Source organism: Ranitomeya imitator, chromosome 2, assembly GCF_032444005.1.
Source record: "Ranitomeya imitator isolate aRanImi1 chromosome 2, aRanImi1.pri, whole genome shotgun sequence".
NCBI classification, from domain to species: Eukaryota; Metazoa; Chordata; class Amphibia; order Anura; family Dendrobatidae; genus Ranitomeya; species Ranitomeya imitator.
The window spans coordinates 382,927,044-382,954,081 of NC_091283.1; the positions used below are offsets into that span (position 1 = coordinate 382,927,044).

At 46.0% G+C, this 27,038-nt stretch overlaps 1 protein-coding gene across 1 annotated transcript; it reads left to right on the forward strand.

Annotated features, from left to right (window-relative positions):
* The first annotated feature begins 14,242 nt into the window (after positions 1-14,242).
* Positions 14,243-16,243, forward strand: LOC138664087 (uncharacterized). Its single transcript, XM_069750518.1, has 2 exons — positions 14,243-14,729; positions 15,109-16,243. The coding sequence occupies exons 1-2, from the start codon at positions 14,361-14,363 to the stop codon at positions 15,469-15,471; spliced, it is 732 nt and encodes a 243-aa protein (XP_069606619.1). The 5' UTR covers positions 14,243-14,360; the 3' UTR covers positions 15,472-16,243.
* Positions 16,244-27,038: the final 10,795 nt, after the last annotated feature.

The following is a 27,038-nucleotide window of genomic DNA, read 5'->3' on the forward strand; positions in this document are numbered from 1 at the left end:
TCACGGATATTTCTCGGACGTCTAAATGTGATACTTGGCTCCTTTGGAAGATATTTCGATAGTGTACTTTCTGCTAGTAGAATTGGCCATGCTTGTTGGAGGATGTCACGCATCTTTTGATTCTCAGTATGATATTGGGTAATAAACCGTACTTGTCTCGTGGTTGAAGATTTTGTAGTTGGGTACAATAGGTCGTTCCTGGTGGAATACTTGGCTCTGTTATAAGCTCTTTTTATACAACGTCGGCTGTAACCCCTGTCAATGAATCTTGTTTTTAGTTCTTCGGCCCGCAGCTCAAAATCTTCAATCGTCGAACATAGTCGTCTAAGCCGTAAAAACTGGCCAACTGGGATGGAACGTATTAACGGTACTGGATGAGAAGATGATGCGTGGAGAAGTGCATTTGTTGATGTTTTCTGTAGATGTCTGACTGAAGGATATTGGTAATATCCCGTTTAACTAATACATCAAGGAATTCGATGGAATCTTTGGCATAATGATAAGTCAAATGAATATTATGGTTATTATTGTTGAGTTGGGCCATAAAAAGATGAAGAGACTCAACCGAGCCTTGCCAGATGAAAAAAATGTCATCGATGTACCGTGTCCAAAAAAGGACACGGTACATCAGATGATGATTATCAGATAAGAAGAGGTCCCTCTCCAACAGCCCCAGGAACAGATTGGTGCATAGGATGCGCCCATTGCTGTACCCTGGAGCTGCAGGAAGAAGGACCCCTTGAAAATAAAAAAAACTGTGTTAAACTGAATTCCAGAATTTCGGTAATAAAGTCAGACATAGCAGGTGAATTGTTTGACATGGACAGAAAGTATTTTGTTGCTTGTATACCATCAAGGTGTTTTATATTGGTATAAAGCGATTCTACGTCGCATGTAACCAATACTGAATCGTCATCGATATGGAGACCATCGATTTTCCTTAGAAAATCGCTTGTGTCACGGGTAAATGAAGGGAGACATTCCACTAATAATTGCAATTTGGAGTCAATGAATCTACCTACCCTCTCAAGATAACTGGAATTGCCAGAAACGATAGGCCTGCCTGGAGGAGAATCAGGATTTTTATGTATCTTTGGTAGAAGATAGAAAGTGGGTATACAAGGTTCTTTAACTGTTAAAGCTTGACATAATTCCTTTGATATAATACCAGAATTGTTGGCCCCACTTAAGATGGTATTGAGTTCAGATGTAAATGCAGATAAAGGGTTATATGTGAGTTTTTTGTAGCAGGTCTTATTCTTTAGATGTTTATATGCCTCAGCTTCATACATATTCGTGGGCCATATAACGATGTTGCCGCCTTTATCTGCAGGTTTGATAACTACCTCGGGCAGGTTTTTTAATTTTTCCAGGCTTTTCCGTTCCTCAAAGTTAAGATTCCCTTTGGTAATATAGCGGGGTATCTTTTTAAATTCCTCACTCACAATTTTAACAAACAGGTCGATGTTAGGACAGGATGTAAATGGAGGAAATTTTTTAGAGCGGGGTGCAATACAAGAGGGAATCTTACCTCCTTCCGGTGTAGAGTGTTCCTGAGATAATTCATTTAGTATTTGTAGTGCTTCTTGCTCCGCGTCTGTAGGGAATAGATCATAAATCGTGTCATCATGAAAATGTTTCTTGAACATCAATGATCTTGCAAAAAGATGCAAGTCCTTGATGGCCAAGAAAGGATCAAAAGCGGAATCTGGACAGAATGAAAGGCCTTTATGAAGGACCTCAATGTCCATTTGTGAAAGAGAGTGATTACTTAAATTGATTACCTTCAGACAATTGTCATCAGAGGAACGATTATCATTACGATGATACGGTGCATTGCGTAGATTCCGTTTACGTTTAAATGTATCTTTGTATGAGGTGGAAGAAGAAGCTGAGGCATCGGAGTATTCACTCAATGAAGGAATAGATGAAATAGATGGAGTACGGCTCCGAATGGGATCAAGAGCTGCAGGCCTTTTCCATCTATAGATTTTATTCATTTGGAGATCCTTCATATCTCTTGACAATTTATTAGCTTGATTTGCTTGGACGTCCTTGACCCAAACGTCCAATTCCTTTTCCATAGACAAATTGATAGATTGAAAATCCTCAATAGAAAGTTGGGATTTGGCCATACCATATGTCGAATCAAGTTGTTGATCAATATTGGTAATATTCTTAGAATTAAGATTGATTAATAATTCCATACATTTCTTAGAGGTTTGATTACACTCCTCTTCCCAACCTTTTATGAAATCCTCGTCATTAACTGGAAAGGAGGGAATTACCCTCACTCGCAAACCTCTAGGGATCAAATTTTTAGAAATATAGTTCTGAAGAAATGCCTTATTCCACCATAGGCGTGTACGTTTATACAACAGGGTTTTTATAGTGGAATTAAAATCAGTTAGCCCCTGACCACCTGAGCCATTGGTACCAGACCCACCGCTACCAAATAGTTGGTTAACTTGACCAAGCCAGGACTGTTCCTTAGCTTTTAAATCCATAGCCATAGAGCAGCAACCTGTGCAAAACACAGTATAAATAGTTAAATATAGAAAAGCTCAAGGCACAGCGCACACAGATACTTATGTAAGGGAGGAAACCATCACCACCAGTGTGCCCCAATAGGAATTGTACTGGACCATCGGAAAACCAGCAATAAGAACGAAGAAAGAACCGACACACAGTCCAAAATAAAGTATACTATAGCAATTTTTATTATTAAAAATGTATATATCAACCGAGAAAATGGTGCGGTGGGAAGATACCATAAACCGGCACACCAGGGACAAAAAATATGGCAAGAAAACAATTCAAAATACAACCACAATGGGAATTTTTTTGATATTTTTTTATATACGTGCGTAATTGTATATATATATGCCATACAATCATAAATGGCAGAATACCAGATATAATCAATAAAGTGCATGTGCAAAATCGAAAGGTGGCTGCAGCATAATAAAGAAAGAAGTGAAATATATAAGGGGCAGATTAATATGTGCTGTGACACAAAATATGGAAGCCCATATAATAGTGGGCAATGTGTGAGCCACAAAGCTAAGTGCCAAACTAATGAAAAATGAAAAAAGGGGGAAATGAAGCCACCTGGTATTACCTGCTTGCAATAATGGTAGTCCCAAAAGGATAGATTAGCCCCCCACAAATAATGATTGTGAGTGGAGAGGGAAAAGACATACACAGAATGAAACCAGGATGAGCACAGGAGGCCAGTCTAGCTAAATAGATAGGACAGGATGGAATACTGTGCGGTCAGTATAAAACACTACAAAAAATCCACGCAGAGTTTACAAAAAATCTCCACACCTGACTAAAGGTGTGGAGGGTAAATCTGCTTCCCAGAGCTTCCAGCAAGACAGAATTAATTCATACTGAAAAGCTGGACAAACATAGAAAGCACAGAACGGATAAGTCCACAATCTATGGACAGAAAAGAGCAAGCAAAAACTTAGCTTTGCTGAACTGGTCAGGATAACAGGGAAATCCAAAGAGATGTGAATCCAACCAGGAACCATTTACAAGTGGCACTGGCTGAAGAAAGAGCCAGGCATAAATAGCCGAGCAGAAAAGACGATGAGTGGAAGCAGCTGAAGACAGCTAAATCCAAGGAGCAGCCATACCACTAGAAACCACAAGAGGGAGCCCAAGAGCAGAACTCACAAAAGTGCCACTTACAAGCACCGGAGGGAGCCCAAGAGCGGAATTTGCAACAGGAACCTACAGGTTAAAAAGGGCCTACAGGTTAAAAAGGGGCGGTCCCCCTCGCCCTCCAGTTTTGGGTTCCTGTCCGGATGGCGGGAGCCTGCAGGCAACTGAAGATCCAGCGCAATCAACTCCACCAGGCCTCTGCGCGGTGTCCGGAGAGAACAGCAGAATCAGGGGCACCGGAAGCAGCGTCAGAGTGTACTGCTCGCAAACCCCCTTCGTCTGACCGGAGTGGAGTGAATGCGTTCCCAGGGGCGGGGAATGCCGCCCTGGGTTGCAGACGCGCGACGCTTCTCAGCAGGCAAGATTGTCTTGCGCAGGCGTGTACTACGGAGGACAGAGAATGAACTTCAATCCAATATTGCGGCCAGCATGCAGCCAGCGGGTAAGGAAAGGGTGAATCAAACACCTGAAAACTCCGCCCATATGACCGAAAACCAGTCCCGCCAAATTAAGGTGACAGGTTCCCTTTAAAGGCCCATCAGTTAGGAAGGCAGACATGTTCCTGAAAAAAGTGTGGGAATCATCTTTAGGAGCCTTCAAACCCGCAATCGCTGGTACCTGTACTGCCAGATCCATTATGGTCTGGGTAACTCAGCTAGAGAAGCAATTTAAAGCGAAAGTTCCTAGAGAAAAATTGTTGGATTCCTTGTCTCAGATCCGAGAGGGAGTAGCCTATTTGGCGGACGCTTCAATAGACTCTTTGAAATTAGCGGCAAGATCAGCTGGCCTGTCAAAGGCGGCCCGGCGGGCACTTTGGCTTAAGACCTGGAAGGGAGATGCTGAGGCTAGAGCCAAGTTGTGCACCATTCCATGTAGGGGTGAGTACCTATTTGGCCCAATGCTGGATGATATCCTTGCAAAGGCAGAGGATAGGAAGAAGGGATTTCCTAAAGTGTTTGATCCCACTTTCAGGAGCGCCTTCAGAAGACGCATGCCTTTCAGAAGATTTCAATCAGACCAGCAAGGATATAAGGTACCGTCACACTAAACGATATCGCTAGCGATCCGTGACGTTGCAGCGTCCTGGCTAGCGATATCGTTCAGTTTGACACACAGCAGCGATCAGAATCCTGCTGTGATGTCGTTGGTCGCTGCAGAAAGTCCAGAACTTTATTTCGTCGCTGGACTTCCTGCTGACATCGCTGAATCGGCGTGTGTGACGCCGATTCAGCGATGTCTTCACTGGTAACCAGGGTAAACATCGGGTTACTAAGCGCAGGGCCGCGCTTAGTGACCCGATGCTTACCCTGGTTACCATCCTAAAAGTAAAAAATACAAACGCTTCATACTTACCTTCCGCTCTGTCCTCCGGCACTGTGCTTTCCTGCACTCACTGTGAGCACAGCGGCCGGAAAGCACAGCGGTGACGTCACCGCTCTGCTTTCCGGCCGCTGTGCTCACAGCCAGTACAGAGAAGCACAGCGCCGGGGACAGACAGCGGAAGGTAAGTATGAAGCGTTTGTTTTTTTTACTTTTAGGATGGTAACCAGGGTAAACATCGGGTCACTAAGCGCGGCCCTGCGCTTAGTAACCCGATGTTTACCCTGGTTACCGGCATCGTTGGTCGCTGGAGAGCGGTCTGTGTGACAGCTCTCCAGCAACCAAACAGCGACGCTGCAGCGATCCGGATCGTTGTCGGTATCGCTGCAGCGTCGCTTAGTGTGACGGTACCTTAAGTCGCGATTGGGAGTCGGCAGAGCAAAAGAAGAAAGGTGGATACTACGGAAACCCCTCATCTTCTTCAAGATGCCGGCACAATTATAGATAGAGATCTACCATTGGGGGGTAGATTGAAGTTTTTCCTCAATAAATGGATTAAGATAACTTCTAGTAAATGGATATTGGGGGTAGTTGCGTCAGAGTTGAGATTAGAGTTTTTGAAGATTCCCCCGGATCATTTTGTAGTAACTTAGCTTGATTCTCCAGCTCAACAACAGGCCCTAGAAGTAGAAATTCAACAATTACTTAAAAAGCGGGTTATTGAAGAGGTACCAAAACACCAGGAGAAAACAGGATTTTATTCTCCGCTATTTTTGATTTCCAAACCCGACGGGTCCTTTAGGACTATCATAAATTTGCGTAAATTAAATAAATTTCTTCAATATCGCGCTTTTAAGATGGAATCCATTAAATCAACAACTAAACTTTTATTTCCCAGGTGCTGCATGTCTGTACTGGATCTAAAAGATGCATACTATCATCTGCCAGTTTTCAAAGATCACCAACAGGTCCTCAGGATGGATAGATTATCAGGTTAGGCATTTTCAATTTCTGGCAATGCCCTTCAGCCTATCCATGGCACCTAGGATATTTACTAAAATTATTTCAGAAGTAATGGCCCATGTAAGGGAGGATACCCTTGTGATACCCTATTTAGATGATTTTTTAATAGGGAATTCGATTTACCAATGTAAGGCCCATGTAAACGCCATAATATCATCTTTACATCCTCAACATAAAAAAAATCAAGGCTAGAACCTGCCAGGTGTCAGATTTTTCTAGGGATTCTTCTAAATTCAGAAGACCAATCATCTTTTCTACCAGAGGAAAAGAAGCAGAAGATTATTCGCAAAGTGACGGCTGTAAGAAAGGATCCGAATTTAAAATTGAGAGACGCAATGTTCCTACTAGGGTCACTGACAGCGTGTATACAAGCCGTGAGATGGGCTCAAGCTCATACTCGTATGCTACAGTTCGAAATCCTCCAGGCGGAAAAAGAGCTTCAAGGTTCTCTAAATGAAAATATCAGATTATCACCAGCCACCCTTTGCGATCTAAAATGGTGGCTCAGTCTGCTTCATTTATCAAGAGAAGTTCAGTGGAGCATCACCCCAGACAGGATAGTTACGACCGATGCCAGTCTATTCGGTTGGGGAGCCCACATGGGGAATCTCAGTCGCTATTCCCTTCAGCAGGGGGAATGGTCTTTAGACAAACAGATATTCAAGCAGATAGTCAGACTCTGGGGGTTACCAGTCATAGATCTGTTTGCTGCGAGAGAAAACAGAAAGGTCAGGATGTTTGCATCTCTCCGGACATCAGACCAACCGTGCATAGTAGATTCCCTTCGGGTCCGTTGGGACTTTCCGCTAGCATATGCATTTCCCCCGATGTGCTTGATTCCTCTAGTTCTCAGGAAGATCAGGGAAGAGAGAGCAAGAGTAATTCTGATTGCCCCCTTCTGGCCCAGGAGGCCTTGGTTTTCTCTCCTCAGGGCAATGTCAGTGACCGATCCTTGGGTGTTGCCAGTGGTTCCGGAGCTCCTTTCTCAAGGTCCATTTCATCATCCCAATTTGGAGACTCTTCATTTGACGGCGTGGAACTTGAGAGGGAGCTTCTGAGGGAAAAAGTTTTTTCCGGGGCTTTGATTAATACCTTGTTAAGAAGCCGGAAAGAGGTCACTACTAGGATTTATTCTAGGATCTGGAGAAAATTCCTTACATTCCATCAACAACCCCTAGCAGATAAAGTTCCAATTCCGGCCATTCTGGAATTCCTTCAGAAAGGTTGGGAATTGGGCTTGTCAGTTAGCACATTGAAAGTCCATGTTTCAGCCTTAGGGGCCTTGTATAACAGTGATGTAACAGGGAATAGATGGGTTGCTAGGTTTATCAAAGCATGTCAACGTAGTAACCCAGTCCATATTGCAAGATTGCCCCCTTGGGATCTAAATTTAGTGCTCGAGGCGTTAACTGAACCTCCTTTTGAACCGTTAGATTCTATTCCAATTAAAAACTTGACCTTAAAGACAGCTCTGCTTTTAGCATTGACATCTGCTAAGAGGGATAGTGATATCCAAGCGTTATCAGTTGATCCTCCCTATCTAGTAATTGTCCAGGATAAAATTGTCTTAAAACCAGATCCTGCATACCTGCCAAAAGTAGCATCTAGGTTTCATAGAAACCAGGAGATATACCTACCATCCTTTTATGAAAACCCAGCCTCAGAACAGGAGAAAAAATATCATACTCTAGATGTTAAAAGGGCAGTATTAGAGTATTTGACACAAAGCTAGAGACAGAGTAGGGCTTTGTTTGTTTCTTTCCAGAATCGAAGGAAAGGTTCAAGTGTCACGAAGAGTTCTATCGCTAGATGGATTAGGGATGCGATATGTCTTGCTTATTCCGCCAAAGGGGAGACACCACCAGAGGGCATCAAAGCGCACTCCACTCGGGCTATGGCATCATCCTGGGCAGAGAAGGCAGATGTCCCCATTGATATGATATGTAAGGAGGCAACTTGGTCATCACCTTCCACCTTTTATAAGCACTATCGCCTTGATCTATCTGCTAATTCCAGCTTACACTTTGGCCGTTCAGTACTTAGTGCTGTTGTCCCTCCCAGTTAAATAGTCTTTGAAAGTCTCTCGTGGGGTGCTGTCGTGGTTTTTACTTACCGGTAATAGGATTTTACAGAGTCCACGACAGCACCCGTACATTCCCCCCCTGTATATAATTACTTATTCTTGCACTCTTTGGAAGGTGTGCCTTTAGTGATCACTCTATAGAGGTGATGGTGCTTAGTATGGTTTCAGATATTATTATCATGTAATGATTCATTGGCGGTATCCCTTGATACTCTGGAACACAAACTGGAGGGGGACCACCCCTTTTTAACCTGTAGGTTCCTGTCCGGATGGTGGGCGGATCCCCTCTCTCATGGGGTGCTGTCGTGGACTCTGTAAAATCCTATTACCGGTAAGTAAAAACCGGTTTCATCTGCGCCGATACTTGTACAGCCCAACTTCTCTCCGCCTTTTATCATTGAGGTTGACGTGTCTGAGGTGGGAGTGGGTGCTGTGATGTCGCAGAATGGGTCTCCTGGTAAATGGTGTCCATGTGCATATTTTTGGAAAAAACTCGTCTGCAGAGAAAAATTTTGACATTGGTAACAGGGAACTCTTGGCTTTTGAAGAGTGGAGTAATTTTTAGAGGGAGCAGTTAATCTGGTTATGGTGATCATGGCTCATAAGAATCTTGTATATTTAAAATCAGCGAAATGTCTAACTCCTTGACAGGCAAGATGGGTATTGTTCTTCACCAAGTTTAACTTCTTTGCCATATATAAGCCGGTGAACAAAAACATTAAGGCAGATGCCTTATCTCGTTGTTTTCCTGGGGGAGGAAATAATTGTGAACCGATACCTGTTCTATAAAAATGGGTGGTTATAGCTTCTACATGCTCCAATCTTGAAAGAGGGGTTGTTGACACTCAGGGGGACACCCCTGCTGCCTATCCATTAGGTAAATTGTTCCTGTGAGTCTTGATCCAAGAGTCCTTAGTGAACATCATGATTCGATCTTGGCCGGACATCCTAGTAATAAAGCCACCAATGATCTTCTTACTCAGCATCTTTGGTGGCCAGGGGGTTCATCAGGATATCCGTGAGTATGTAGCCTCCTGCGGTGTCTGCGCATTCTAAGGGTAAGTGCACACATTGCAGATTTGCCTGTGGAATTTTCTGAGCAGGTTCTGCATTTCTTGGCAGAAAATAGGTAAAACTTAGCGCGGATTTGATTAGTTTTTCATGTGTTTTTTCTTGCGAATTTGTATGCATTTTTGTAGGCTAAATAAAGATCTATCATTTAACGGCTGCCAAGGCAAACAGGATCATGGGGTGCATTAAAAGTGTTCTGGAAACACCTGATGAGAGCATTATACTGCCTCTGTACAAATCCCTGGTTAGGCCTCTTTCACACTTCCGTCGGTACGGGGCCGTCGCAAACCATCAGCCCGACGGACGTTGTGCTAAATTTAGCACAAAGTGGGCAGAGTATGCAGTTTTACGACACATCCGCTGCCTATTGTGAAGAGCCGGGAGAAGGGGGCGGCGTTCTGGCCGCGCATGCGTGGTCGGAAATTGCGGCTCCTACGGACAAAAAAAAGTTCCATTGAATGTTTTTTTTTTTGTCACGATGGACTGCAAAAACACGACGCATTCGTCGCACGATGGATGCGACGTGTGGCCATTCGTCACAATCTGTCGTCCATTAAAGTTTATGGCAAAAAACCAGATCCTGCGGGCACATTTGCAGGATCCGTTTTTTTGCCATAACGACGGATTGCAACGGAGGCCTGAAAATGGAAGTGTGAAAGAGGCCTTAGACCACTCATGGAGTACTGTGTACAGTTTTGGGTACAGGTGCTCAGGAAGGATATAATGGAACTAGAGCGAGTACAAAGGAGGGCAACAAAATTAATAAAGGGGATGGGGGAAAGAAAGATTTAGTCTAGAAAAAAGATGACTGAGGGGCGATCTAATAACCATGTTTAAGTATATAAGGACACAATATAAATATCTCTCCGAGGATCTGTTTATACCAAGGAAGGTGACGGTTACAAGGGGCATTCTCTGCATCTGGAGGAGAGAAGGTTTTTCCACCAACATAGAAGAGGATTCTTTACTGTTAGGGCAGTGAGAATCTGGAATTCCTTGCCTGAGGAGGTGGTGATGGCGAACTCAGTCGAGGGGTTCAAGCAGGGCCACCATCAGGGCATTATTACCCTTACTGGTGTATGGGGCCTGTGAGCTGGAGGGGCCTGGGGTCAGAGCTTACATAAATCAGAGCGGTGTGTGGGGGATGCAGAAGGAGGAGTGTCATTATGACAGACTGACTTGGAGAGGCAGCCAGTGCTGAGCCACAGGAGGGCGGGACTTTCCACCATCCAATCACCGCTGAGAGCAGGCTCAGTACAGTGTTCCCACCAGACAGTTACAGTCAGTGAGTCAATGAGCAGCAAGAGCATCACAGCCATCATCGGGTGAGTGTCTGAGCCTGACTGCCTGTGCTGATGAAGTGTAAGGACGGTGCCTTGCCAGGCTCCAGTCCATACAGGGGTGGATTAAGGGTCGCCAGGGCCCCGGGCTGTTCAGACACTGTGGGCCCCCCGGTCATGTGATGGGGTCATGCGACGGGGTCATCATAATATACCTGAACCAGATTATTCCAAAAAAATAGTTGCTGTGTGAAACTATAACCTGTCAAACATCCATTGATCTAGTCAATTTACCCTTCAATGCAGTATATAGCATACAGTGTATAGTGTCAGTGTATAGGTAACACTGACTGACCAGTAACGTCTCTAGGTGAAGTCCTTCATCTTTCATCCAGCACAGTCCGCCATCACTTCATTCAGCCAGGACTCGTCTCTGCAGGAAATAACACAGTTATCTCGAGTTCCGCTCGTAGAACACATTACTTAATTTGTCCCAACTTCTACATTACACAACTAAGAAAAAGAGGTGACATAGTGTCACTCTACACAGTAACAGGACTGCCCCCCCCCATTTAAAACAGTGTCCTCAAAAAATAAAGTAAATACATCACTGCAGTAATAATATCCCTTAATTGGCCCCTATGGTGGTAATAATATCCAGCCATATGTTTTCTCATCCTGCCCCATGATCCTGCATCATCTGTCTCCAATCCTGCCCCATGTCTTTCATTCTGCCCCGTGTCTCCAATCATGCCCCGTATCTACATTCTGCGGATGTCTCCAATCCTGCCCCATATGTCTCCAGTCCTGCCCACAGTGTGTCCAGCATTTCTGCCCCTAGTGTCCAGCATTTCTGCCCCCAGTGTGCAGCATTTCTGCCCCCAGTGTCCAGCATCTCTGCCCCCAGTGTCGAGCATCTCTGCCCCCAGTGTCCAGCATTTCTGCCCCCAGTGTCCAGCATCTCTGCCCCCAGTGTGTCCAGCATCTCTGCCCCCAGTGTGTCCAGGCCATCCTGCCCCCCAGTGTGTCCAGGCCATCCTGCCCCCAGTGTGTCCAGCATCCTGCCCCTATCGTGTCCAGCATCCTGCCCCCAGTGTGTCCAGCATATTACCCCCAGTGTCTCCAGCATATTGCCCCCAGTGTCTCCAGCATATTGCCCCGTGTCTCCAGCATATTGCCCCCAGTGTGTCCAGCATATTGCCCCCAGTGTGTCCAGCATCCTGCCCCCAATGTGTCCAGCAATCTGCCCCAGTGTGTCCAGCAATGTGCCCCAGTGTGTCCAGCATCCTGCCCCCAGTGTGTCCAGCATCCTGCCCCCAGTGTGTCCAGCATCTCTGCCCCCAGTGTGTCCAGCATCTCTGCCCCCATTGTCCAGCATACTGGCCTGAGCCCCCCGTTTGCAATTAAAAAAAAAAGAGTTCTCCTCACCTGTCCGCACTCCTGCGGCGGGCGAAGCTCTCTCGTCGCAGCTGCAGCGCGCGCTCGCCGGCGACTGACAATAACATCAGATGCCGGCGACGTGCGCGCTGCAGCTGATGTTAGCTGCCAGCCTCCGATTGGCTGGCGGCTGTTAACTATTGATGAACGTGTTTAACTGCCGCAGCGCCGGTAGGGGCCTGGTGAGCAGATGAGACGGGGCCCGATGCGGGCCCCCTCTGCCCACCGGGCCCATACTACGCCAGTCAGGGCAGTAATGCCCTGATGGCGGCGGGCAATCTGAGCGGTAACCCAGGGCCCCCCCACACCACTGGGCTACCGCTTAGATTGACCCTATTATAATCCGCCCCTTAAGGTACCGTCACACTTAGCGACGCTGCAGCGATACCGACAACGATCCGGATCGCTGCAGCGTCGCTGTTTGGTCGCTGGAGAGCTGTCACACAGACCGCTCTCCAGCGACCAACGATCCCGAGGTCCCCGGTAACCAGGGTAAACATCGGGTAACTAAGCGCAGGGCCGCGCTTAGTAACCCGATGTTTACCCTGGTTACCATCGTAAAAAAACAAACAGTACATACTTACATTCAGCTGTCTGTCCCTTGCCGTCTGTTTGCTGCACTGACTGCTGGCCGTAAAGTGAAAGCAGAGCACAGCCACAGCGGTGAGTCACCTCTGTGTGACTCACCGCTGTGCTGTGCTTTCACTTTCACTTTGCGGCCAGCAGTCAGTGCAGCAAACAGACGGCAAGGGACAGACAGCTGAATGTAAGTATGTACTGTTTGTTTTTTTACGCTGGTAACCAGGGTAAACATCGGGTTACTAAGCGCGGCCCTGCGCTTAGTTACCCGATGTTTACCCTGGTTACCAGTGAAGACATCGCTGAATCGGTGTCACACACACCGATTCAGCGATGTCTGCGGGGAGTCCAGCGACGAAATAAAGTTCTGGACTTTCTTCCCCGACCAGCGATCTCCCAGCAGGGGCCTGATCGCTGCTGCCTGTCACACTGGACGATATCGCTAGCGAGGACGCTGCAACGTCACGGATCGCTAGCGATATCGTCTAGTGTGACAGTACCTTTAGTCCACACATGCAGCAGAGGCATCCTCTGACAGGATCAGCCTTACTATCACAGCAGCTGGCCCACTGAGGAGGCTGCTATACTCTGATCCCAGTCTGTATCAGTAAGGCTATGTGGCCACGTTCAGGTTTTTTTCACATTTTTTTGCGATAAAAACGCTATAAAAACTCATTAAAAACACATACATTATGCATCCTATCATTTAGAATGCATTCTGCATGTTTTGTGCATATGGTGCGTTTTTTTCCACGGAAAAAATGCATCGCGGTGAAAAAAGCAGCATGTTCATTAATTTTGCGGAATTTCCACATTTTTCCCGCAATTCTATGCATTTGGAAAAAAATGCACAAAAAGCGCATCAAAAACGCATGAAAACACGCAAAAAAACGCATGCTCTTTTCTGCCAGAAATGTCCGGTTTTTGTCAGGAAAATTTCTGCAAGAAATCCTGACGTGTGCACATACCCTTAAGGTACCGTCACACTCAGCAACTTTGCAAAGAGAACGACAACAATCCGTGACTTTGCAGCGTCCTGGATAGCGATCTCGTTGTGTTTGACACGCAGCAGCAATCTGGATCCCGCTGTGCCATCGCTGGTCGGAGCTAGAAGTCCAGAACTTTATTTCGTCGCCAGGTCGGCGTGTATCGTCATGTTTGACATCAAAAGCAACGACGCCAGCAACGAGCATAGGTGGCGTCGCAGCGTCTCCTTCTAGCCAGGTAGGCATGTTACATTACAAAAGGAGACGCCCTCAGCCGCGATGGCCTGGGAGGGAACTTGCAGCAGGAATAATGGTTGTTAGCTGGGCGGAAATGAGTGGCTGTGATGCCGTCTCCCTGTGAACGCTGATAGACCACAGCGGGATCATCTGTAGCTGCGTTCCGGAATATAAACCGCGACTCTACTCAGTCTTTCCTTTGCAATCACTTGTGCGTCCTCCGCCACCTACGAGCCTCACGGGAGCGTCCTGTCCGGAACTCTGCATACTCCCGACGTCTTCGTCCTCTATCTCTTTCAGCTTATCAACGGTTAGTAAAATCTTTGTGCTGTTTGTTTCATCTGCCATGCAGCAATGCTAATTTATGTGTACTGTAGAGTGATGTATACTACATCTCTGCAGAGATCTGTTTGAGCTTGCAAATTTGTAAACAAATACACTTTTGTGCTGGCTGGCAGCCATTTTGAGCTTTCGCTTTATGGAAAGGTAAACAAATACACTTTTGCGCTGGCTTGCAGCCATTTTGAGCGTTCGCTTTATGGAAAGGTAAACAAATACGCTTTTGCGCTGGCTGGCTGGCAGCCATTTTGAGCGTTTGCTTTCTTGCTTGCTGTAACTTTACTATTTCTTTCTGAGGTCTGCCAATGACCAGGTGTTCGGGAACTCATCGACATGTACCGCTCCCTGCCCTGCTTGTGGAAGATCAAGTTTGCGGATTACAGCAACCGCTACAAGAAGAAAGCTGCAAACGAGAAACTGGTGGCCCTATACAAGCAGCATCGTCCCACTGAGACGGTGGATAAAAATATTGTGAGGAAGAAGATCCAGGCTCTCCACACAGTCTACAAAAAAGAGCTGAACAAGGTGGAAAAGTCCGTGAAGTCTGGGGCCGGAACCGACGACGTGTATGTGCCCAAGTTGTGGTACTATGACCTGCTGGCGTTCACTCGGGACCAGGAAATCCCTCACCCATCCAAGACCATGACAAGCCTTTGTGCGCCATCTGCTGAAGAGATCCTGCCCGAGTCTCCTGACGAGCATGTAAGTACCCCCTAGCTTCCCTGCTTGTAGCATGCCCTGTGTCTTGTATGTTTATGATACTGCACGGTTTCCAATAATAATAATTACCGTTTTTCATGTTTAATCTACCAGATAATAACAGTTGCCACTTCCTGTTTAGATAAGTATAGTCCAAACAGTCCTTCCCTACCTTTAAATGCTGTTTTGTTTCAAAAGTCGCGAATAAATTTAAATTATGTGTCTTCCGCAGATTCGTACAGTATAGCCGGCAAAAGTAGTTCAGTCCAGCTCTGTAACCCCTGTGGTTTGCTACCTAGATAGCTGTTCCTCATAGCTTCCCACGGACGGGCATAGGCTGATGTGTTTGTATGTTGACTTTTTTTTTTTCCTGTACTCGCAGGTGCCTCCTGAACATCTCCAAACACCGGAAGGCAACGATGACAAGACCCCTCAGTCCCCCATAAGCCCGCGTGTCGAGAAGCAGACATGTCCACAGCGCCCATCTCGCAAAAGAAAGGTGACTGTGGGCACACCTGTGGATCTCCTGGCACTGGCCAGCAACATAATGACCCAGCATGCCGCAACCCAGCTCACCGGATTCCCATCCTTCGTTGCGGAACGCTTAAATAGATTGGACATTACCCAGCGAACGTACGCGGATAGAGTCATGTTCGAGGTTTTGAACATGGCAGCCGCAGGCAAACTGACTGAGATAACAACGTTGACCAGCAGCGACCGTCAGCCCAGTGACCAGTTTTCTTAGGGACACCAGCAAGAGCCCATGCACAGCACTCCTGTCCGCAGACTGGCCCCACATCATTTCCAGTTCTGGACACCACCTCCACCCCCTTCTTTTGGTGACTTTTCGCAAGGACCTTCTATGCCCACACACCAGTACAGCGAGATGGACACCTACTATCAACATCTGTAGTGTTTTTGGACTGAAAACGATAGAGACTTCTTTTTCCTAAGCACTTCATGCGTTCACACTGCCGGTTTTTTTTTTGGCCTTCATTTACCGGTAGTTTTGTGGGCCACAATTTTCTATGAATTTTGGTCCATATACACACGGCCGGCAACTCGCCGTGCATACGGCAGGAGCTGACATTGGCAGAAGAAGGGACGCATATTCGTTCCTTCTGCCGATGTCAGCTCCTCCCGTATGTACGGCCGTGGTTAACCACAGCGAGTTGCCGGCCATAGAAAATTGTGGTCCATATACACATCGCTTAGTACGAGTGTTCCGCGCATGAGCCTCCTGCTGTCGGTGAATTTCAACCAACAACGCAGCCGCTACAATCACAGGTACATCTGTAGTAGACATGGCAGCCTGAAAAAGCAAAAAAAAAGAATTAGTACTTATGAGTTGCTAAACTGACACAAGATATCCAATACTGTAAGGTAGCGTTCACACATCGCGTATTTGCTGCATATTTTACGTCCGTTAACCCTGCTGTTTTGTTCGCATTTACTATACACTTGTAGTGTTCCGGGTCACTATGACCCGGCTTATTAAACCTTGATTTTAGACACTCTAACTCCATTTTTTTATACTTTTTGCTTACTAGACTGTTTGTGAACATGTTTGGTAGTAAAAAAACAAGAAAAATGAACTAGAAATCTTTTTTTTTTGTTTTTATTCTGAAAAAACAGATCAAGGAGCAAAACGAAAATAGAAAACTACACATATTTTGTAATAAAAAAAAAACCTTTGTAAGTAAACAATAATAATAAAGTCTGAGAAAAAAAACAGCTTCAAAAACAATAAGAGCTTCTATACTACATCAAAGCATACCAGTGCTCAATATCCAGCAATCTATCATGCTAAGTGTAGAGCAGTGTATCACACAGTAATAACACTAATTACATGTAATAAAATAAAAGTATTCCTTTACAATATACAATCTATCAATAGAATTGATTAGTAAAAGCATAACAAGCAACATACCTGTAGAAAACAAAGATACTGCCTGGAGCAGAGATATCCTGGAACAGAGGTATGTACACAGCTGCTCTCCAAAGAAACTGAAAGGTAACATGTCTGGGCTAGCATATGTGTACTGATAAGAGCAGAGAAGATAAGAACCCTTCTGAAAACAAGCAGATAAGCCAGGAAGACAGACTTACTTTACAAAAAAAAAATCTTAGACAGCGCGTTCTGAGCAGTCCGTTCTGCGCATAATATACACGTGTAGTGCACACCTAGTGATCTCTCCGGATGCACTCTACATTTTAGAATAGACTGCGCACCAAAAATAATCAATATAAAGCCATTTTTATGGTGCGCAGATCTCAATGCATACCCCCGGTAGAGAGCGTGTACGACCCCATTGAAATAATTTAGGAAATAAATCAATTGATATACAATAGTAGATGCAATAAATAGACCCAACTGAGGTTATAACTCCTTTATTTCACTGAAAATATGGCCTCACAGCTGTAAAAAACGATGTCGGGTCACTATGACCCGAACACAACAAGTGTAACTTTTTGCGTGTAGCAAAAAGTAAATGAAAAAAAAAAAAAAATACTCATAGGTAGGTCCCCCAAATGAGGAAAAGTCAAGGAGTCTCAAGTTTTAGAGACTTACAGAGAAAAATCTACAGGGCCGCAAAAAGTCTGTTCGGGTCACTATGACCCGAACAGAACATCAGGGTTAAATACGCAGGGCTAATAAGCAGCGTTGATGCAACTGCCGTTCCCCATAGACACCCTTTGTTTGCTAATAACAGTAGTTCACACACTGCATACGAAAATACGCTGCGTATTTGTACGCAGGTGCGTATTTTTCATGCGCAGCATGTCAATTCATGCAGCATATACGCTGCACAGATACAGACGTACAGTATGCAGCTGAGTTGCAATGTGTGAACGTACCCTAAAATCACTGTACAAGCCGCTGAAATGCTGAAACCAGGACGATGAGTGCTGCGGCTTGAAACCGGGAACGCCAAAGAGTGATTTCTGGAGCCGGCGCCACAACCGCGATGCTGTGTATACCGGCGCCACAACCGCAACGCTGTGCATAAATGACGCTATAGCGATGTAGATCGCGCGGCATCACGCCTGAGTCAAGGACCTCTTCTGGGCGTGGTTGGGCGGTGCCGTTCAGTGTCTTTCCAGGCAAAATGGCGGCAAGACAGCGTTCTCCTCTGGAGCAGACAGAGCTTAAATTTTTTATAAAAAAAATGTATGACTGGGATTACGAGGGCCTGGAGACTGCACCAGCCCACAGGAACCTCCACAAACAGGAGCTGCTGCGCCGCATTGGGCGCATCATGGAGAGGCGATTTGGCGTCCGCCGCAGTGCGCTGCAGCTGCGCAAAAAGTGGGCTGACTTGCACTACAAGACCCCACAGCATCTGGCAGAGTTGCGGGCGGAGACAAGGCGTGGCAAGTACCAGTATAGGGGAATCGGGAGACTCGCGCTCGTGGTTGCCAACTTGTCCTGGAATTCCCAGAAAAACATGCCACTTTTTCCTCATGTCCGTATTGTCCGAGAGGAAACTGCGGTGTCCGTGATAAATGGTCAGGTCAGCGGTTCCAGAATCTCCACAAACATTTAAAATTTTGGGATGTCCACAATTTTTAGCTAGATTGTCCAGAAATCATTTAGGAGGAGGTTGGCAACCCTGCGCGCGCTGCCGGGAGGGGAGAATCAGGAGATGCGCGCTGCCGGGAGGCGCTTCCTAGTGATGCAATAATACGAGTCCCAGGCCACGCAGAGCATTGAACACCAGAGCCCCCGGACAATGCAGAGTATAGCATCACTGGGAAGAGTGATCTCTATTTTCTATATATGTACATACATTTGGCGACTCAAAATTTCATTTGACTCCTAACTTTTGCCGCCAGTGGCGCCTAGGTATTTTTTTTTAGTCTGAAGCCCTGTACTTTTGGTGTCTAAACATTGCAGCTCTTTAATTTTTGTGTAGAGACAGCGCCGAGAACAGGGGTCGTCATCTGCCAGCACTGGCACAGAGGGCCCATCATCCGCCACCCGCGGCAGCCCACAGCCCGGGCCGTCACGTATGTTAACCATCATTCATTGCGATTTTATTACTGCATATGGGACATTAGAGGGGAGCTGAAATATTGTATACATTACAGATGCAGTTAGGACCAGACGCGGTAGCACCCCTCCACCATCCTCGACACCTCCCTTCCGCCACTTGCCTTCTTCCCCCGGGTCAGCGGTGTTCTCCCCAGAGGTGAGCAGTGGATCAATTGGTAAGTGACCAAAACTGCGAGCGGTTCCCCACAGCGTGTTCAATTGTTAACCAGATATGTATTTGCTTCCTTAGTTGTTGCGGCACAAGCAAGGGGTTGGGAGGTCAGCAGCTCTTGCGCGGATGAGCAACCGGCGTCCCTTCTACGTAAGTAGACAGACAGTGGGAGGGGTTATCGGTGGGATGTCACATTTGACAGCGAGAAAAAAAAACGTTCTTGCCCTCTGACAGGACCAAATTGAGTGTGTAGTAAATTTCAGGGTATGTTCACACATGCCGTATTTGCAGCATAATCTCCGTCCGTTCTCCGACCTCTTCTATCCACAGAAACCCCCACCGCGAAAGAGATGCTGTCCAGGCAGAAGCGCCTGGAGAAGACGTCAGCGTGCCTGCTGGAGGCCGCGACAGATCTTGCACAGCAGGCCAAGCTCCAGGGACGCACGCTACGCCATCTGTTGGCCCACCGCCGTGGGAGGTTTTGATTTTTTTTCCATTTTATTTTATACTCCTTAAAACTTTTATTTTATTGGTTATTTACTGGAAGTTTTGTTTAATTTTTCATCTTTTTTTCAAATAAATGTGTGATTATATTACCGTTATCTTGTGTGCTGATTTAATTAACTAGCGGAGCAGGCCAGGGCCAGCCAAGCCAAGGCAGACACAAAAGAGTTGGTTTACCTTTCCATATAATGTGCGCACAAAATGGCAGCCAGCGCAAAAGAGTTTGCTAACCGCCTCCTAAAGTGCCTCCATCTTGTGCGTCCGCTTGCCAGATGCACAAGATGGCTGCCAGAGATGTTTTATACATCATTTTACCAAGTACATAGATAAGCATTGCTGCATAACCATAACTATACACAGAAGAAATAAACAACAACTCAAAGATATTTCATACCGTTGATGAGCAAGAAAAGATCCGATGAAGACGCCTGCAGTATACTGAGTATGGCCGGAGAAGAGGATCGTAGCTGGCAGAGGGTCGTTCCGGACAGGACGCTGGAAAGGCAGAACGTGAAGACGTAGCTCGCAAAAAAATATGGAAAGACTGAATCGCTGTAGAGTCGCGGTTTATATTCCGGGACGACGGGACGTCACATCCTGGGTGTCTCCCTGTGGAGAAACACGCCTATCTGGCTTCGCTGCAATGCCCCTAGATGTGTGTCGGATCGGTGCACTCCGGCTGTTTGACATGGAGCTAACAACCAGCGAGAATGAGAAGTGAGTCGCCGTTACGTCACTGGATCGCTCCTGCATCGTTCTGGAGTTGCTGTGTTTGACGTCTCTACAGCGACCTAAACAGCGACGCTCCAGCGATCTAGTTTAGGTCGGCTCGTTGTCTATATAGCTGCAGCGTCGCTGAGTGTGACGGTACCTTTACTCCCCCAATTCTAACTCCAACCCTAACCCCAACCCTAACCATAACCGAGGTCCCAACCAAAACCACAACCCTAGCCCCAACACCACAACCCTAACCCAGAAATAAATGCATTTTTTTAATTATTATTTTTTACCTAACTAAGGGGGTGATAAAGAGGGGTTTGATTTATTATTTTAACTATTTTTTTATTTTGATCACTGTGATTGGGTCTGTCAGTGATCAAAATGAACCAATAGGAAAAATGTCCTATTGTTGCCGAGCGCCAGCCGACAGAACTTGGTGGGCGCATGCGCCTGCCTTTTCTTCCTGGAAGAAGACGCCAGGGGACAGGACCGTGGGATGCAGGAGGGTCCAGGGACACCGGATATACCAGGGGCTCGGGGGACCCCATTTCTCTCTTTTCTGATGTGCTAGATCATATCAGAGAAGAGAGAAATTAAATGGGAAATCAGATTTTATTTACACGGTCGCCGTTATTCCATGAATAACGGTGATAGCAACACTGGGGTCAGTAAAAACCGACCCGAATCATGTTTTCTGGGGTTTTGGCTACTCCCTACATTTTAGCCTCCTAAAGGCAGCAATTAATAATGATCGCAGCATTTAGAAAGCAAGGAGGGGATTCCCTCTCCTGTCCGATTGGCATCATCACGAGGGCCCGATCGGTGCTATGTCAACCCAAAGTCATCATGACGACATCTGGGTCACCCACCTACAGCAAGCCTGTAAAACCATGCTCAGAGCAGCACTAATAGGTGTAATGCATTATACTAGCAATAAGAATAAAAAAGGAATAGTTAAAGTCCCATATAGGGAGTAAGTAAAAAAAAGTAGTAAAAATATTTAAACAAAATAAAGAACAAAAAATGAAAAAATAAACCAATAAATACTCATGTAAAAATAAATATAGAAAGTGCAGATGAGTCGCCCCACGGGCCAGGGGTTACTCGGTACCTTCACAGGGGGATGTCATGGTGGCTGCGACCTGGTCCGTGGCCCAGGGCGCCCATGTAAAAGGGAAAGGTCTTTAAAGGGATAGAGTTTATGTTCTTGACGCCACCTGTGGCATTCAGTCAGGATGACTGACGCTGCTTTAGGGGGTCCGCTGGGGGATGTTATGGCAGCTAGATGGTACATCTTCCCACAGGTGAAGTATATCCCCAGAGCTCCCAGTGTGTAGATCAGGGGTGGGCAATTAATTTTCCCAAGGGGCCACATCAGAAACTGGCACTGCTGTGGAGGGCCGAACCAATCGGCTGAACTTAAAGGGGCGGTCCAAAACCAAAGGTGAATTTCATATTAAATGTATATCTATTCAGTGTAATAATCTAATCTTGTTTTCTAATATACTTCAATGAAAAATTCCCTGATGTACCCTTTACATTCTGACTTCCTGTCTTTTTTCTTTTTTTTTAATGTCCCATGACATTTTGTTTGAGATTCACCAGTGCATTCTGGGATACTCAAATTAGCCGTCATCAGGGGGCAGAAGCTCTGCACCCTCTCTGAATTTAGACGCCATCAGTGATGTCTGTTTTGGAGGCTCGGCTAGTCCTCACCTGATAATGCTTCAGTTGTAAATCCTGATGCATACTCGGTATGAGTTTTCTGTTCTATATTCCTTTGAATGCACAGTTGCTTGCTGGCTCTAAGGAGAAGAGATAACCCGGCAGGGGCCAGTCCAGTCCCTGAAACAGATGACGCTATTTTCATGGTGGGGAAAGCAGCTGTGGCAGTGACCGCAGCCTCTGCCCCCTAATGTCCCATGTGAGTATCCCAAAGTGCACTGGGAGTCTAAAAAATGTCATTGGAAGTAAAAAAAAAAAAAAAAAAACACAAGCAGACAGGAAGTTACATTAGAGAGGGAAAGGTAGAAATTTGTTAACTGAAATATATTAGAAAAGTGATTAGATTATTGAATTAAGTTTAGTATGAAAGGCACCTTTGGTTTCGGATCACCCTTTAATTCTGCTTAATATTAATTTTATGACTTTTTAAAAAGCAGTTGCTTATGTGATGAAATTTACATGAGCATATAAAAAAAAAATCAGGATTTTCGTCCAGAAAAAGACGATTTTCCATCTGTACTGTTATCTGTATGGCATCCATTTTTATAGCGCAGAAGTGAATAAAATTTAAAAGAAGAAATACAGTGTCCTGTGTTAGTAATGGAAATGTATTCGTAAAAATCGGATGCTATATGGATGATTCATATGGGATCCAATTTTTTTTATTTTTGCACACCCATAGACTTCGACAGGGGGAACGGTCTGGAGTGGATGTGATAAGCCACAGATCACAGGGGGAGCACTATGGGGGACTTAACCCTTACCTCTCCTACACAGGACATACAAAAGTACAAGCTGGGAGCAAAGAGGGAGGTAAGGATTAACCCTCACATACAGAAGTGAGGAGGCATACATGGTGGGGGCAGAAGAGCAGTTTGGGGAGCACATAGAATATGTATGAAGTGGGGGTGAGGGGGCACTTCACTGCTGGACCCCATATTCAGTGGGAATACTCAGCTGCCAGGAAGATCCAGGGAGATGCAGTGGCTACTAATAAGCTGCTCTTCCTGAACCTAAACTACAGCCCCCACAACTTTCATTCCACAGTGTGAAAGGAGGCAATGCAGGTGCTGTGACCTCCTCAGCACAGCGGACACAGGATGCTGCATCCCAGGTGGTATCTGGGCTACTCTTAGAAGCTACCTGCCCATTATCTGCAGCAGATGGGTGTTGTAGTCCATGCTTCCCTCCTCCGGTCCCGACCGCTCTGCTGTTATGATCTGGTCATTAAGGAGCGACATGCGTCTAGCTCTGAGCAGGTGGCAACTATACTGACCCAGTCCCTAAGCTCAATACAACACTAGAAGCAGCCATGGAATGCTCCTAACTCTGCCTAGGCATCTCGTCACAGCCTAAGAGCTAACTACCCCTAAAGATAGAAGTAGGAAAACTATCTTGCCTCATAGAAAATCCCCAAAGGATAGATTAGCCCCCCACAAATAATGACTGTGAGAGGAGAAGGAAATGACATACGTAGTATGAAACAAGATTTAGCACAGGAGGCCACTTCTAGCTAGATAGAAAATAGTACAGGACAGAACGCTGTGCGGTCAGTAATAAAAACTAGAAAAAGTCCACCGCAGAGAAATGCAAAAATCTCCACACCTGACTAAAGGTGTGGAGGGCAAACTCTGCTGCTCAGAGCTTCCAGCTTAGCTGAATAGATCCATACTGAAAAGCTGGACAAATGAACAAAAACAAAGAAAGTGCTGAACAACAAGTCCACAACAAGAGAACTGCAAAAGGACAAGCAAGGACTTAGCTTTGATGAACTGGTCAGAGTGTCAGGAAAGTCCTAAGAGCAATGACTCCAGGCAGGAACAATTGGCAACTGGCATTGAATGAGGGATAAGGCCAGACTAATATAGCCAAGCCAGAAAGACGATCAGTGAAAACAGCTGCTGAAGCAAATCCAAGAAGCAGCCATACCACTAAAAACCACAGGAGGGAGCCAAAGAGCAGAACTCACAAAAATGCTACTTGCAACCACCGGAGGGAGCCCAAGAGCAGAATTCACAACATTACCCCCCCCCCCTTAAGGAGGGGTCACCAAACCCTCACCAGAGCCCCCAGGCCGATCAGGATGAGCCAAATGAAAAGCACTAACCAAATCGGCGGCATGAACATCTGAGGCAACAACCCAAGAATTATCCTCCTGGCCATAACCCTTCCACTTGACAAGATACTGAAGCTTCCGCCTCGAAAAACGAGAATCCAAAATTTTCTCAACCACATATTCCAACTCCCCCTCAACCAACACCGGTGCAGGAGGATCAACAGATGGAACAACGGGCACCACATATCTCCGCAACAAAGATCTATGGAAAACATTGTGGATGGCAAAAGAGGCTGGAAGGGCCAAACGAAAAGACACAGGATTGATCTCAGAAATCTTATAAGGACCAATAAACCAAGGCTTGAACTTAGGGAAAGAAACCTTCATAGGAACATGACGAGAGGACAACCAAACCAAATCCCCCACACGAAGCCGGGGACCAACACACCGACGGCGGTTAGCAAAACGCTGAGCCTTTTCCTGGGACAACGTCAAATTGTCTACCACATGAGTCCAAATCTGCTGCAACCTGTCCATCACAGAATCAACACCAGGACAATCAGAAGGCTCAACCTGCCCTGAAGAAAAACGAGGATGGAAACCAAAATTATAAAAGAAAGGCGAAACCAAAGTAGCTGAACTGGCCCGATTATTAAGGGCAAACTCGGCCAACGGCAAGAAAGTCACCCAATCGTCCTGATCAGCAGACACAAAGCATCTTAAATAGGTTTCCAAGGTCTGATTAGTTCGCTCAGTTTGGCCATTGGTCTGAGGATGGAACGCCGAAGAACAAGACAAATCAATACCCATCCTAGCACAAAAGGCCTGCCAAAACCTGGAAACAAACTGGGAACCTCTGTCAGACACAATATTCTCCGGAATGCCATGCAAACGAACCACATGCTGAAAAAACAATGGAACCAAATCAGAGGAGGAAGGCAATTTAGGCAAAGGTACCAAATGGACCATTTTAGAGAACCGGTCACAAACCACCCAGATAACAGACATCCTGTGGGACACAGGAAGATCCGAAATAAAATCCATGGAAATATGCGTCCAAGGCCCCTCCGGGACGGGCAAAGGCAAAAGCAACCCACTAGCGCGGGAACAGCAAGGCTTGGCTCGGGCGCAAGTCCCACAGGACTGCACAAAAGCACGGACATCGCGCGACAAGGAAGGCCACCAAAAGGACCTAGCAACCAAATCTCTGGTACCAAAAATCCCAGGATGACCAGCCAACACTGAACAATGGACCTCAGAAATCACCTTACTCGTCCATCTATCAGGAACAAACAGCTTCCCCACAGGACAGCGGTCAGGCCTATCAGCCTGAAATTCCTGAAGCACCCGCCGCTAATCAGGGGAGATGGCAGAAAGAATCACCCCTTCCTTAAGAATGCCAACCGGCTCAAGGACTCCAGGAGAATCCGGCAAAAAACTCCTAGAGATGGCATCCGCCTTAACATTCTTAGATCCTGGAAGATACGAGACCACAAAAACAAAACGGGAGAAAAACAGGGACCACCGAGCCTGTCTAGGGTTCAGCCGCTTGGCCGACTCAAGGTAAATCAAATTCTTATGATCGGTCAAGACCACAATGCGGTGCTTGGCTCCCTCAAGCCAATGTCGCCACTCCTCAAATGAACACTTCATAGCTAACAACTCCCGATTGCCGACATCATAATTGCGTTCCGCAGGCGAAAACTTTCGGGAAAAGAAGGCACATGGCTTCATCAAGGAACCATCAGAATTCCTCTGTGACAAAACGGCCCCTGCCCCAATCTCAGAAGCGTCAACCTCAACCTGAAAAGGAAGAGAAACATCCGGTTGACGCAACACAGGGGCAGAAGTAAATCGGCGTTTAAGCTCCTGAAAGGCCTCAACAGCCTCAGAGGACCAATTAGTCACATCAGCGCCTTTCTTCGTCAAATCGGTCAGGGGTTTAACCACACTAGAGAAGTTGGCAATGAAACGGCGATAAAAATTAGCAAAGCCCAAAAATTTCTTAAGGCTCTTCACAGATGTGGGTTGAATCCAGTCATGAATGGCTTGAACCTTAACAGGATCCATTTCTATAGACGAAGGAGAAAAAATAAACCCCAAAAAAGAGACCTTCTGAACTCCAAATAGGCACTTAGACCCCTTCACAAATAGAGCATTATCACGAAGGATCTGGAATACCATCCTGACCTGCTTCACATGAGACTCCCAATCATCGGAAAAAATCAAAATATCATCCAAATACACAATCAAGAATTTGTCAAGATAATTGCGGAAAATATCATGCATGAAAGACTGGAACACAGATGGAGCATTAGAGAGCCCAAATGGCATCACAAGATATTCAAAATGGCCTTCGGGCGTATTAAATGCAGTCTTCCATTCGTCACCCTGTTTAATACGAACAAGCTTATATGCCCCTCGAAGGTCAATCTTGGTAAACCAACTAGCCCCCTTAATCCTAGCAAACAAATCAGAGAGCAAAGGTAAAGGATATTGGAATTTGACCGTGATCTTATTAAGAAGGCGATAATCAATACAGGGTCTTAAGGAGCCATCCTTCTTGGCAACAAAAAAAAAATCCCGCTCCCAATGGTGACGAAGACGGCCGAATATGCCCCTTCTCTAAAGACTCCTTAACATAGCTCCGCATGGCGGCATGCTCTGGCACAGACAGGTTGAAAAGTCGGCCCATAGGGAACTTACAGCCAGGAATCAATTCAATAGCACAATCACAGTCCCTATGTGGAGGAAGGGAACTGGACTTGGGCTCATCAAATACATCCTGGAAATCTAACAAAAATTCAGGAACATCAGAAGAGGGGGAAGAGGAAATTGACATCAAAGGAACGTCACTATGTACCCCTTGACAACCCCAACTAGTCACAGACATTGATTTCCAATCCAGCACTGGATTGTGTATTTGTAACCATGGAAAACCCAGTACAACAACATCATGTAAATTATGCAACACCAGAAAACGGCAATCTTCCTGATGTGCAGGAGCCGTGTACATAGTCATCTGCGTCCAGTACTGAGGTACACATAAAATTGGCCATTTTTATGCGCTAAAACTCTCATTTTTCATATTTCTAGTGC